At 54.9% G+C, this 13,354-nt stretch overlaps 1 protein-coding gene across 1 annotated transcript; it reads left to right on the top strand.

Moving 5' to 3' along the window:
• The first annotated feature begins 1,473 nt into the window (after positions 1-1,473).
• Positions 1,474-12,172, top strand: LOC144942664 (uncharacterized). Its single transcript, XM_078869462.1, has 7 exons — positions 1,474-1,496; positions 3,853-3,993; positions 5,072-5,302; positions 5,522-6,627; positions 7,289-7,419; positions 7,708-7,845; positions 10,810-12,172. Exons 1-7 carry the CDS (start codon positions 1,474-1,476, stop codon positions 10,957-10,959), a joined length of 1,920 nt encoding a protein of 639 aa, XP_078725588.1. The 3' UTR covers positions 10,960-12,172.
• Positions 12,173-13,354: the final 1,182 nt, after the last annotated feature.

The following is a 13,354-nucleotide window of genomic DNA, read 5'->3' on the forward strand; positions in this document are numbered from 1 at the left end:
AAAAAAAACATAAAAATATAATATATCACCATTATTTTTTATTGTATTTTATTGTTCTACCTACGTGACTTTACCGAAAGAACCAAAGAGTCATACACAAGTATGTTTTTTGACACCGTCACTTTGCCGTCAACCGCGAAGGCCTTGCGGCAGTGCATTACATCGGCGGCAGTCGGTTCAAATGCAGACGTCTCCTCCGCCACGCGAACTCGTCAGCGCTCCGACGGACAGGGAGGGCAATCCGCGAGCCAAGGGGTGGGGGGGGGGCAAGCAGCAAGGGAGGCGCGAGGGAGATGGGGATGAGGGCAGGACACGTTACGTAGGGCGCGCGCGCTCATCGGCAGGACAAACTCTGCAGCGAGCTCCGGGGTTGGGCGGAAAGGGGATTTATCCTCGGGTGACCCTCGGTCCCGAGGTGTGAGAGCTGGGGAAGAGGAAGAACACGAGGCGGAAGGCGATCGGCGGCGGCACCTCGCGGCGACCTCGGATCGGTCCCGCGGGGCCGTTGAGACAACAGGGAAAGGCTCTGGGGTGTGGCGCGTTGGGGGAAGGTTTTAAGCGACCATGTGGATGTTATAGAATACACCGCGCTGGGAAATTTCGGTACCGATTTACCACCCGATTCGACTCAGGGGAGGATGTAGCGCCTAGCTGTGTGTGTCCCTGTGCTAGTGCAGTGTTAATATCAATCCGATGAGTTAAGTAGTCGATAACTCTTACGATTAGTCGGTTCGATTATCTCAACTCATTGGATAATACGAAAATAGTTGGGGGGCGGGGAATGTCTCACCGATGTTGACACGCGTGCCGCTGGACTGGAGGTGATGGGCGAGGCCTGGAGACGTCATCGGCATTGTCAGCCGCGTCACGCCGGGCGTGGCTTGTGGGGGGTTTCCCACCTTCTCGATTATTTCGATTATTTTGCCGCTATAAATGTCCACGTGATAAGCCACTTCGTTGAGCTATCATTTGTGGCCAGGTCACTGCTCAACAATAAGCTAATAGCTCAATGGGCTTTACCTGTTAGGATAAAAATAGTTTACTTTTTAAAAAGTGATTTGTTTACCTCTCCATGACCTTGCAATTCGATCGTGTTTTTTTATTGTTTGTTGTTGCAACGTTCTGACTTGCCCCTACTGGACGTCTGTGGAAAAGAGCTTCATAGCTCATCGGATTCCTCCTCCACTATAAATACTGATTCTGATGGGATGTGGAAAGCGGCGGCCGTTTCTAAATCAGCCCTCGTTGTTAACCACAAAACAAGCAGACAATTATACATTTTAATCGATTAATCGACTGATCGTCCCAGCTCTGTATTATTTCCATATTAACATCTGGTTTTACCCTTCCAACTCTCCTCTCGGTGGTCACGTGTCCCCTGTTTGCAAAGAGGCTCGAGGTGCCAGTCGCATGAAGACGCTCCGCGCGAAGGCTGCTGTTCATCGCGTGTTATTATTTGACAGATCAGTTGCCATGCCGATGAGTAAACAACAGAGGTGGGACAAAGTCATTGTTATGCAAGTCCAAGTCGAGTCGCAAGTCATCAAATTCATGACTCGAGTCTGACTCGAGTCCAAGTCACATGACTCGAGTCCACACCTCTGGTAAACAAAGCCTCTCGTCTCCATTTTATATCCGGCCGCGTGGCGCTGTCGTGTCGGAGCACACGAGTCACAATTAGCGAGTTTAAATCCCCAGTTGGGGGACTGACGTAGCCAGTCATCCCTTTTGGGGGCGATTTTTAACGAGCAGCAAATTGTGAGAACCCATCTGCAGGAATATAGATGGGCTGGTCCCCGTAATAGGAATGTATACCACTTGCTGAGGGCCACACACTAAAATTAGTCATCCCGATTCTCGCTTGAGGGCTTTGATTTAATGTACGTTGGGATGTTTTACTGGTAGGAACCTCTGGTTACAGCAGCCCACAGGGGATTATTGTGTCCGTCCGTCCGTCGTGCAGGGAGGGGCTGGGTGGGGAGGGAGGGGCTGGGTGGGGAGAGGAGGGTGGGGAGGGGCTGGGTGGGGGGGGGGGGCTGGGTGGGGAGGGGCTGGGTGGGGAGGGTGGGACTGGGTGGGGGCTGGGAGGGGTGGGGCTGGGTGGGGAGAGGCTGGTCACCCCGCAGTGCCCTTATAAAACTCAACGTTTAACCTACTCACGCCGGCTTGTGCCCGCCCTCACAGTCGGGCATATTTGCGGAATACACCACGCCGCCGTTGACCCTGGCCATTGACCGAGCAACCCAACGTTCCTACCAGCTCCCTCCGCAGGAATGTGTTTTCTCCCCGCTTTGCTATATTTCAATCACATCACAGCGAGCGGTGCATCATCCTGTATTTTAGAACAGCCCCTGGAAGAAGTTGCCGTCACAAGTGCTTCTGAACTACTTATAAAAGTCACTTCAGTCGCTCATTTATACTTAGTAGAGACATTTCTTGTATACGTTCTGATAAACTATTAAAACAAGTATTCATTTAAAGGGCCCACTGAGATATACGGCTCTTTTTCAGGAGCGACCTGGCCACAAGTGATAGCCCAAATGCAGTGGCATATCGTGTGGAAATTAAAAGCAGCCAAATAATCTAAAAGCGTGTTTCTAAACGTGGGAGAACCGGGAGAACAATCCACGCCACCACGGGGAGAGAGACACGCAAACTCCATATATACAGCAGGCGTCAGAGTCGGGATCGAACCCACGACCTCCTGCATGCCAGGCAAGGGAGTTAACATCTCACCACAGCTAATATTTTTTTTGAATCCTCAAAGTTGGCATAAGCAAATTTAGTAAACAACCAAACTTAACACTGGGTTTTGTGTGCAGTCAGACCATCAACTCATGTAGAGCCATTACAGTGAACTAACGGCAACTCCTAATTTCTAGACTATTCGGCTTCTCGAAATTTCAAAATATTTATAAAAAAAACTGCCTTGTGGATTTATCCTGGAGAACAAAAAAAAAACTCAAACAAGTTTTAATGTCAAGTTATGACATTCAGGCCGGCGGTGGCTCCCATTGTATCAACGCCAGTTGTGTTTGGCGGACAAAGCTAAAACATTTTCTGAAACTGATTCTCACGGAATGAATCGGGGGTTGGGGGGGGGATTAGAATTATGTGCAGGCGCTTTCCCGGTCTGGCCGCATCCGGCGCCACTCCCATCGTCACCCACCCACCCTCCCCTCCCACTCGACAACAACAGTTGGGCTTTGTCTGAGAGCACAGGACAGGGATTACTCACCACGAGGCTGGCCACCACAGCCACCCACACGCCCAACGTCTGGCCTCATCCACCTACAAGCCACCCGCTGTGACCTTGCATTGCATTGCGCTGAGCTCCCGATTAGCCGCAGTGTCAGCAGTATCAGCCACTTGCCGTCAAGGCTCAGAGGGCGAGGCCACGTCAAAGATGCGGCTGAACTTACGAACCGACTCTGTAGGGGGTGCCGCGGTGGCGAGATGTTAACTCCCTCGCCTGGTATGCAGGAGATCGTGGGTTTGATCCCGACCCTGACACCTGTTTATTTGGAATTTGCATGTCTCTCCCCGTGGTTACGTGAAATTTCCCCCACATTTAGAATCAACATGCGGTTTTTATAGGAAAAGCCACTTTGTTTAGCCATTATTTGTGTCAGCCAGGTCGCTTCTAAAAAAAGAGCGAAATAGCTCAGTGGGCCTTACCTGGTAAAATAAAAAAAGTACAATTTTTCGTTTAGTTTACCATCTCATCTGAGCACGTGACTGTACGTAATTTTGAACTTTTTTGGAGCTGCATCCCAGAACGCTTGGGCAATGTCAGGCAATGTTTCCCGTCTCACCTCGAGATTACCCCCGCCCCCCTCGTGTCCCCCACAGGAGCTGGGGTGGTCCGGGTTACGCGAGCGCCCTGCTGCAAGGCCTCGATGCCCTGCGGCGCCGTGGCCTCACCACGGATGTCGTGCTGCTGGCGGGGGGCCGCCAGTTCCCCGCGCACCGCGCCGTGCTCGCGTCCTGCAGGCAAGCGCCCCCCCCCCCAACCAGCTCCCCCCCACCCCACCAGCCCCCCCCCCCACCAGCCCCTCCACCCAACCAACCCTCAACTCCACCAGTTCCCACCTAACTCCACTAGCCCCCACCCTACTAGTTCCTCCACCCCACCAACATCCCACCCCACATCACCATCAGCCCCCCCACCCCACCCCACCAGCCCCCCCACCTCACCACCCCACCAACCCTCAACCCCACACCCCACCAGTACCCCCTCCCCACTCCACCAGCTCCCCCACCCACCCAACCAACCCCCAACCCCACCAGCCCCCGCCCACTCCACCAGCCCAACCCACCAGCTCCCCCACCCCACCAACCCTCCACGTCACTTGCCCCCCACTCCACCAGCCCCTCCACCCAACCAACCCTCAACTCCACCAGTTCCCTCCTAACTCCACCAGCCCCGCCACCCCACCCCACCCCACCCCACCCCACCAGCCCCCCCCACCCTACCAGCCCCCCCCCACTCCACCAGCTCCCGCCCCCCCACCTGTTCCCCCCCACCCCCCCTGACCTCCCTCCTGACCCCCCCCACACCAACACGCGTGCTGCTGTATTTATTTCTTGACCTATGTAAAAATGAACATATTTATTCGACTCAAGGTAAATGTATCGTAATTCAAAAGACAAGTTTGCTGCACCGCCTCCTGATGCCCAGCACGTGGCCTCGTAGCCGTATTCTCACATCTGAAAGAAGGGCCATCATTGTCTGTCACGCCGCCTATTCTATATATTTTATTTCTTTTAGTGCGCCGTTATTGACACACGTGTAAGTTGTTATGCTTGTTACCATAAACCCTGGTCTGAGGGTTGGGTGCTCCATACTGGACATCGATGAAAAAGAGCCTTATAGCTCATCGGATTCCTCCAGGATGAATAAATATTCCAATTCTGATACACGGTGATGACGACCTCTGTGTGAGCCACCAACTCCATCCACAGTGCCGCAATGAAATCGTGCGCTATAACATCGCTGATCGTCAACCGAAATTTATTCTCCCTCCGTGTCTCTCTCGTCCATCACCAACCGTCACCATTGCTCGTGCAGCGGCTACTTCTACTCGGCGTTCGTGGAGGGCCGCTGCGGGGACCCCCAGCTCGTGTCGCTGCCGGGCGTCACGTGCGACGCGCTCGCCGCGCTGCTCGACTTCATGTACGCGGGCGAGCTGCCCCGGCGCGCCGTGGCCACCGCCGCCGTGTCGCGCGACCTCGTGGCGGCCGCGCGCCACCTCCGTGTCCACGGCGTGGCGCAGGCGTGCGCGCGCCTCCTCAAAGAGAGGTACGTCAAATTTGCCGGGGCCTCACGTTATCGCCCTGCCAAGCTGACGGAACCCCGAAAGCGCGGCGGTGGCGATGACGACGACGAGCAAAATGTTTGTACTAATCGACGGCAATGACCACCACTATGACTGCGATCACGACCAAGGCAGCAATGACAATTACATCGATGATGACGACGATGACGATGATGACAATAAGATCTCCTCTCGTCCGGCAGCTTGTTGGATCCTCCTGACCTGAAGCCCAGCAAGGAGGACCAGGGGGCGAATCTCTACGCGCACCACCTGCAGCAATTCATCTACTCTCTTCACAACACCACCTCCTCCTCATCCTCACCCTCCTCCTCATCATCATTATCGTCGTCGTCGTCATCCCCGCCGTCATCCACTCCATCCCCCTTCTCCGTCTACTCTCACCTGGGCGACCCCTACCAGTTCAACGCCTTCTCCCCATTCTTCCACCGCGCCGCCGTCGCCGGCTACAAGCTGTCGCCCTTCTGCTACGCGGGGCCTCGGGGTGCCGAGCCGCTGTGGTGGCCCCTGGCGGCCCGCGGGGCCTGCTCCCAGCACCACCAGCAGCAGCAGTGGGACTCGCACGCGGCGGTCAAATCGGAGGGCGCCGACGCCAACGGCGCCCGCTCACCGGCCGGGCCCGTGGGAGAGGCGGAGGAAGGAGACCGCAGTGAGCACGACTCGCAGCGCGTCATCGACATGAGCGTGGGTGGGGAGCAGCGGCGCCTACGGGAGGACACGCCGTCGCCCCGCCGCCAAGCCGGCGTGCCCGTCGCCGCCGAAGCCCCGGAGGGCCCGGCCCGGCGGGACGGCGACGGTGGCGCCGCTCGCGAGCCGAGCGACGGGGCCGGCCAAGCGGCCGCCGTGGCTGGGCAGCAGGAGCGAGTCCCCTGCAGCTACTGGAAGAAGCACAAGCTGAGGAGCTGCATGGCGCTCATCTCACGTGAAGACCGCGACGGAGGCGAGGACGCTGGCGGTCGAGACGGGGAAGGCCCCTTGGTGGGGAACGGCGTAGAGGCGCGGGGCGGCACGGGGCGGCAGAGGGACGGAGAGGAGGTGGCGGAGGAGGGGGGTGCGGCACCTTCGGGCGGTGCAAACGGGAGCTGCAGCCCCTACCCGTGCCTCCCGTGCCGGGAGGAGTACGTGTCTACGGCGGCGACGGCGGTGACAGCGCAGGAGGGGAGATCATGCCAGGAGATGTTGGAGGCCGGCACGGGCCCCCGCGGTGAGCAGAGGGTGTACCGGTGCGACACGTGCGACGCCGAGTTCCGCCACAAGGGGAATCTGACGAGTCACCGTGCCGTGCACACGGGTACGTGGGGAACCGCCTAGGCCCCCTGCCCCCTTACCCTTGCGTGGGCAACCACCTGTAGTGCTGCCACCCTGTGTGGGTGCCCTGCCGCAAGCACTCGCTCGATAGCTGCCCCCCCATGCTGGTAGCGGTACGACCCAGCGGCAGCGGCACATTTTCTCGTGCTACGGAGGTTCGCGGTTCGAGCCCAGGGGCCGCACCTGGTTAATATCGCGGGTTTGTTTTGACCGAGAGATCGACAGTGTCCATTTAGCGGTGGACTTTCTGGATCGTGTGACGTTATTTGAAGAAAGAAATTCATACTGACCACGCGTGCCGCCATTATGTGCCCGAAAATTTGTCGAATTTGAAAAATGGCTCTCGCGGTCATTTTCGCACAAACGCGGCGACGGCGCCATGCTAGGCGAAGAGCGCGGGTGCCAGATATAGTTTCAACGGTTTTAACGGTATTAACGGTATTAACGGTTTTAAAGGTTTTAACGGTTTTAACGGTATTAACGGTTTTAACGGTTTTAACGGTTTTAACGGTTTAAACGGTTTAAACGGTGTTAATCGTTTTAACGGTTTTAACGGTCTTTACCGTTTTAACGGTTTTAACAGTATTTGACAATTTTAAATGGCTTTAATGGTTTTGACCGCGTGTCTCCTTCCGCGCATGCAGGCGAGAAGCCGTACCCCTGCGACGTGTGCGGCGCTCGATTCAACCGCCCGGCCAACCTCAAGACGCACGCGCGCATCCACTCGGGCGAGAAACCCTACCGCTGCGACTCGTGCGGAGCACGGTTTGTCCAGGTGCATGCCCCACCCCTCTCCCACCTCCCCCCCAAGTGGCTCACCTGTGTGGGTTGTTGTGATGGTGCAGGTGGCTCACCTGCGTGGTTGTTGTTGTTGTTGTGGTGGTGGTGCAGGTGGCTTACCTTCGTGGTTGTTGTTGTTGTGGTGGTGGTGCAAGTGGCTCACCTTCGTGGTTGTTGTTGTCGTGGTGGTGGTGATGCAGGTGGCTCATCTGCGTGGTTGTTGTTGTTGTTGTGGTGGTGCAGGTGGGTCACCTGCGTGGTTGTTGTTATTGTGGTGTTGCAGGTGGCTCACCTGCGGGCCCACGTGCTGATCCACACGGGAGAGAAGCCGTACCCGTGCGCGACGTGCGGAACGCGCTTCCGCCACCTGCAAACGCTCAAGAGTCACATCCGCATCCACACGGGGGAGAAGCCCTATCACGTGAGTTCCAGCACGCTCACTACCACGCTCACCACTACGCCCACCCCCACGCTCAACACACATCTGTATCCACACGGTGGAGAAGCCCTACCACGTGGGTCCCAGCACGCTCACTACCACGCTCACCACTACACCCACCCCCATGCTCAGCACACATCTGTATCCACACGGGGGAGAAGCCCTACCACGTGGATCCCAGCACGCTCACTATCACACTCACCATCACAATCTGCACTCACCGCACATACCGCACTCCAGGGAGAAGCCCTCTCCCGCGAGCGCCGGGGATAGGACGTATACGTTTGTCTCCATCCCATCACCTTTATGGGCGACTTTTCACGCAACGAGACGACGGCCTATTAGGACAAAGGCGTGACCTGGAGACTTAACTCGACGAGCTCTGGTTTCACATCCGGCGCCTCAGCCTGCCCCATCGTTAGACTGCACGAGAGGTCACGGAGTAGTGAGTAGCCTTGCGTACGTCGGCGACGCGATCATCACAACAAGAGACATCTGTGAGGCGCCGTTCGACGGCACAAGAACACAGGGGAAGGGCGTTTTCACAGTAAGTGTCCAGACAAACGTCGGGCTGCCCATCAAGTGGTGCTGCTGTGGGCACAAAGTGAACGATCTACACCCAGAGGAATGTACAAACGCGGTTGTATTTAGCCGTGGTCAGACAAGTAACGGAGGCAAATATTTCCTATAAATATGCAACACGTGGCACATGATGGATCGGTAGGTGGGTGTGAGTGTCTCTGAGTGTTGCTCACGTGGGGAGCGGTGTAGTTGGTTAGCGCCTGGCACCACGCACCCAGAGACCCCGAGCTCGATTCTCGTTCATGGCCAATATCGGTGACGAATACCTGAACCGGTTCTGAGCCTCCCCTATGTCGACTCAGCTCCTAAAAATGAGTAGCTGGTGCGGCACGTAAAACATCATCAGCATCGGGGGAGACAAAGGCGGCTAGGCGTGGTGCTGGCCACGCAAGGCTATACAGAGGATTTGCTGAGTCTTCATTACGGACTGGAACATGGGTTGACAAGCAAGAGCTGAGACTGAGAGCTCCCGGAGAGCGTGGGTAGATAGGTCGCAACATCTGCACTGGGCATAGATAAGCACCGTGACACTCTTAAGTAAAGCGGCAGCGGGGGTGATTAATGAGGCAGCGCTCAACTCACACACTGGGCGGTCAGTCCCCTCCTTGTCTAGTTTGATTGTACATATGTACGTAAGTACGTACGTTGGAACTTCCTCTGTACCGTGCGTAGCCAACCCGTGGTAGATCAGAGGTGCGGGAGGGAAGGACAACAAAACGAAAAGATGAAAATCCGTTCTAAAGAGATGAATTTTAACTCGAGATGGAGAAAAAAAGTGTCCCGCACCCATGTTGAGGACTCGGGCTACCTGAGTCACAATGTCTCATCTCACCCTGCACACTGCGTACGCCCAGCACACTCACCGCCAATCACAACACTTTGCTTTCAGCTTCTTCCATTCCCCCCCCACCACACTGCTCCACTTTGGAATTCCCTCTCCGATCGCCTCTTTAATCCAAGCTCCGAATAATAACAATAATGATTGAGATGTTGAAGGCGCATTTCATCTGTCGGTCCCAATGAGCCGTAGACATTTACACGTGCAATGTTGTTTACAGACAAATCAATGCTGCTGCTAGACGCTGGAGGAAACCGGAGCACCCCGAGAAAAGGCCATGCGTGCGAGGGGACAACGCTCTATCCCACACAGATGGGACAGATTGAGATTAAATTTCGATTTAAAGCTTTCGTGACTGCAGGGATTCATCTTCTTGGTTCTTTCGGTAAAGTCACGTAGAATGAAAATAATAAAAATAAAACATAATAAAATAATTATCACGACGTTTCGGCCACAACGCAAGCAGCCGTCCTCAGACTCTGTCTTTTCGACAGACCTGTTCTCCACCTGAGGATGGCTGCTTGCGTTGTGGCCGAAACGTCGTGAGAATTATTTTATTGGTTTATTTTTATTATTTTATTATTTCCATTCTACGTGACTTTACCGAAAGAACCAAGAAAATTGAGATTAGTCCGCACTCTGCAGTACCGGTTTCTCCTGGGGAGCCAGGGGTACGGAACCTGCTTGATCCCCACGGGAAGGGGAGTCAGTTGCACTGCGTTTGTGCGGTGATCCACCAACCCTTGCTGCTGCCTCCACGGTGCTGGATTCGAGGCAGCTGTGTGCAGCAGTGTAGCCACCACCACCGCCCCGGCCAGCCTGGCACCATCCAGTGAGAAATTAAGGCCCCCCCACCCCGAAAGATCTGCTCTGCTGGCCAGCGTAATTGTACTCCTTCTTGCCGTCTTGATGCCTCTTGGCTGCGAATGAATTACTATTATCTTACAATTAAAGCGTGAACTTGAACAAGGCGCTTACTATAATAATATAACGGTGTAGTGCGAGGGATGAGGGGTGCGTAGCGGTTTAGGGAAGGGGAGGGAAGGAGCGGAGGGGCGAGGGGAGGGAAGAGTTAGATAATGGGCAATGGTGAGGCTTTGAGCGGGGAATGGAAGGAAGTTAAGGAGGGAGACTGCAAGTAGCAGTGTGGATGTCCCGTTCACCACTGAATCTCGGAACGCCCAAGCGGTTAGCGTTAATTTGATCTAGAGAGGAATAGCGCCGTTTTTTAAAAAGACATTGTACTCACCACAGAGAACTGTAGCGACATGACCACACTCTAGGTTAGCTGGCGCCAAACTGTACCGGGAGCCTCGGTACATCTTCCGACCTGAAGACCTACAGATAAAGTCATTTTATTTTAGCACAAGTACGTCATCGGAATGAAATCGCAAGAAAAACCGATGACCTGCTTTGTACGTACGTCATCGGAATGGGAAAGGGTTCAAATGAATGTGGATGGATGGCTGCGTACGGAGTGATTGTAACCCGGCTCCTGGCGCCGTGTCTGTCCGTGGCGAGCGCAGTGCGAGACGTGCAACGTGCACTTTCGGCACAAGAGCCAGCTGCGGCTGCACATGCGCCAGAAGCACGGTGCCGTCACCAACACCAAGACGCGCTACGGCCTGCTGCCACCACCGCCGCCGTCACCGTCCTGCAGCCTGCCTCCCGCATAGGGCAACCGGGCGCACGCGTACACACACGCGTACACGCACACCAACGACAACAGCAGCAGCAGTTCGCCACGAAGTGGCGGTGACGTCACCAAGGCGCCTGTGCCCTCCGAGGCCAAGTGAACTGTCGAAGGCTCGCTGCTGGCAGGAAGTCACGGGAGAGACCCAGGTGCAATGGGTTGACTGACTTGAGATGACTGGCCGATGCACCAACTGTGCTCCCCCACTGTGTCAACACGCTGTGTTTTATCCGCCCAGCGCTGCACTCGTTGTTGTGAGCTTCGCTCCTCCGTCCTCCGTTGTTGCTGGAGGGCGATTGCCTCAAGCTGCCCTGCGGCATCCTTCACGAGCCTCCTCCACAGAGGCCGATCTTGACACCGCTGGTACCAGTCATCGGCAAGTCCAATCAGCTTCACGCATCCTGCCGTACCGCATCAGTCCATCTCTTTGCCAGCACACACACACGCCCTGGCATGCAAACACGCCTAACACTACCACGGCGACAGCAACAACCGCCGCTCACCACCGAGTGGCGGTGGCAGTCACCATGGCGCCTGTGCCAGGCTAGGTGCACACCGAGTGTCGAAGGCTCTCCCGCTGCTGGCAGGAGGTCACGGGACAGACCCAGGTGTTTTGTGTTAATTGACTTACACACACACACAATATAGATATCGCCTTGTACAGCTTGTTGGGGCAAGTGCCGACGCGGAACACGAGGGGGTGGCGTGGCCAGCACCCCCCGCCGGGTGCTAATTTTAGGCTGAGTCGACCTAGGGGAGGCCCAGGACCGATTACAGATACTCTCCGCCGATATTGGCTGCGAGCGGGAATCGAACCCGGGTCGCTGGGTTAATAGCGCAGCGCGCTAACCACTACAACTACCCTGCAGAAAATACACTCACGCGTGCACACACACTCAACATGTTATATGCATTCATGGGGGGCATTGCACTATATTTAACAAATACACAGTCGTCGTGCTGGTGGAGCGTATTATACTTGAGGCCAGGCAGGTGCCTTGTTCGTAAATGTCAAGCCAAGCCTCTCGTGCTCCCTCTAAAGAAGAAGTTGCCCCCTTTTTGAAAAAAAAATAATGTATAAAGAACTTCTAGGACAGACGCGTCACACCCACGTCGCTCGGGCAAATGCCGTGTTGTTAGCGGTGTTGTTAGCGGTGTTGTTAGCGGTGTTGTTAGCCGTGTTGTTAGCAGTGTTGTTAGCGGTGTTGTTAGCGGTGTTGTTAGCGGTGTTGTTAGCGGTGTTGTTAGCAGTGTTGTTAGCGGTGTTGTTAGCAGTGTTGTTAGCGGTGTTGTTAGCGGTGTTGTTAGCGGTGTTGTTAGCGGTGTTGTTAGCGGTGTTGTTAGCCGTGTTGTTAGCAGTGTTGTTAGCGGTGTTGTTAGCGGTGTTGTTAGCGGTGTTGTTAGCGGTGTTGTTAGCGGTGTTGTTAGCCGTGTTGTTAGCAGTGTTGTTAGCGGTGTTGTTAGCGGTGTTGTTAGCGGTGTTGTTAGCGGTGTTGTTAGCGGTGTTGTTAGCGGTGTTGTTAGCGGTGTTTTTAGCGGTGTTGTTAGCGGTGTTGTTAGCGGTGTTGTTAGCGGTGTTGTTAGCGGTGTTGTTAGCGGTGTTGTTAGCGGTGTTTTTAGCGGTGTTGTTAGCGGTGTTGTTAGCGGTGTTGTTAGCGGTGTTGTTAGCGGTGTTGTTAGCGGTGTTTTCGCAGTGTTTTTAGCGGTGTTGTTAGCGGTGTTGTTAGCGGTGTTGTTAGCGGTGTTGTTAGCGGTGTTGTTAGCGGTGTTGTTAGCGGTGTTGTTAGCGGTGTTGTTAGCGGTGTTTTCGCAGTGTTTTTAGCGGTGTTGTTAGCGGTGTTGTTAGCGGTGTTGTTAGCGGTGTTGTTAGCGGTGTTGTTAGCGGTGTTGTTAGCGGTGTTGTTAGCGGTGTTGTTAGCGGTGTTGTTAGCGGTGTTGTTAGCGGTGTTGTTAGCGGTGTTGTTAGCGGTGTTTTTAGCGGTGTTGTTAGCGGTGTTTTTAGCGGTGTTGTTAGCGGTGTTTTCGCAGTGTTTTTAGCGGTGTTGTTAGCGGTGTTGTTAGCGGTGTTGTTAGCGGTGTTGTTAGCGGTGTTTTTAGCGGTGTTGTTAGCGGTGTTGTTAGCGGTGTTTTTAGCGGTGTTGTTAGCGGTGTTGTTAGCGGTGTTGTTAGCAGTGTTGTTAGCGGTGTTGTTAGCGGTGTTGTTAGCGGTGTTGTTAGCGGTGTTGTTAGCGGTGTTGTTAGCGGTGTTGTTAGCGGTGTTGTTAGCGGTGTTGTTAGCGGTGTTGTTAGCAGTGTTGTTAGCGGTGTTGTTAGCGGTGTTGTTAGCGGTGTTGTTAGCGGTGTTGTTAGCGGTGTTGTTAGCGGTGTTGTTAGCGGTG

The sequence above is a fragment of the Lampetra fluviatilis genome, chromosome 28 (genome assembly GCF_964198595.1).
Source record: "Lampetra fluviatilis chromosome 28, kcLamFluv1.1, whole genome shotgun sequence".
In the NCBI taxonomy this organism is placed as follows: Eukaryota; Metazoa; Chordata; class Hyperoartia; order Petromyzontiformes; family Petromyzontidae; genus Lampetra; species Lampetra fluviatilis.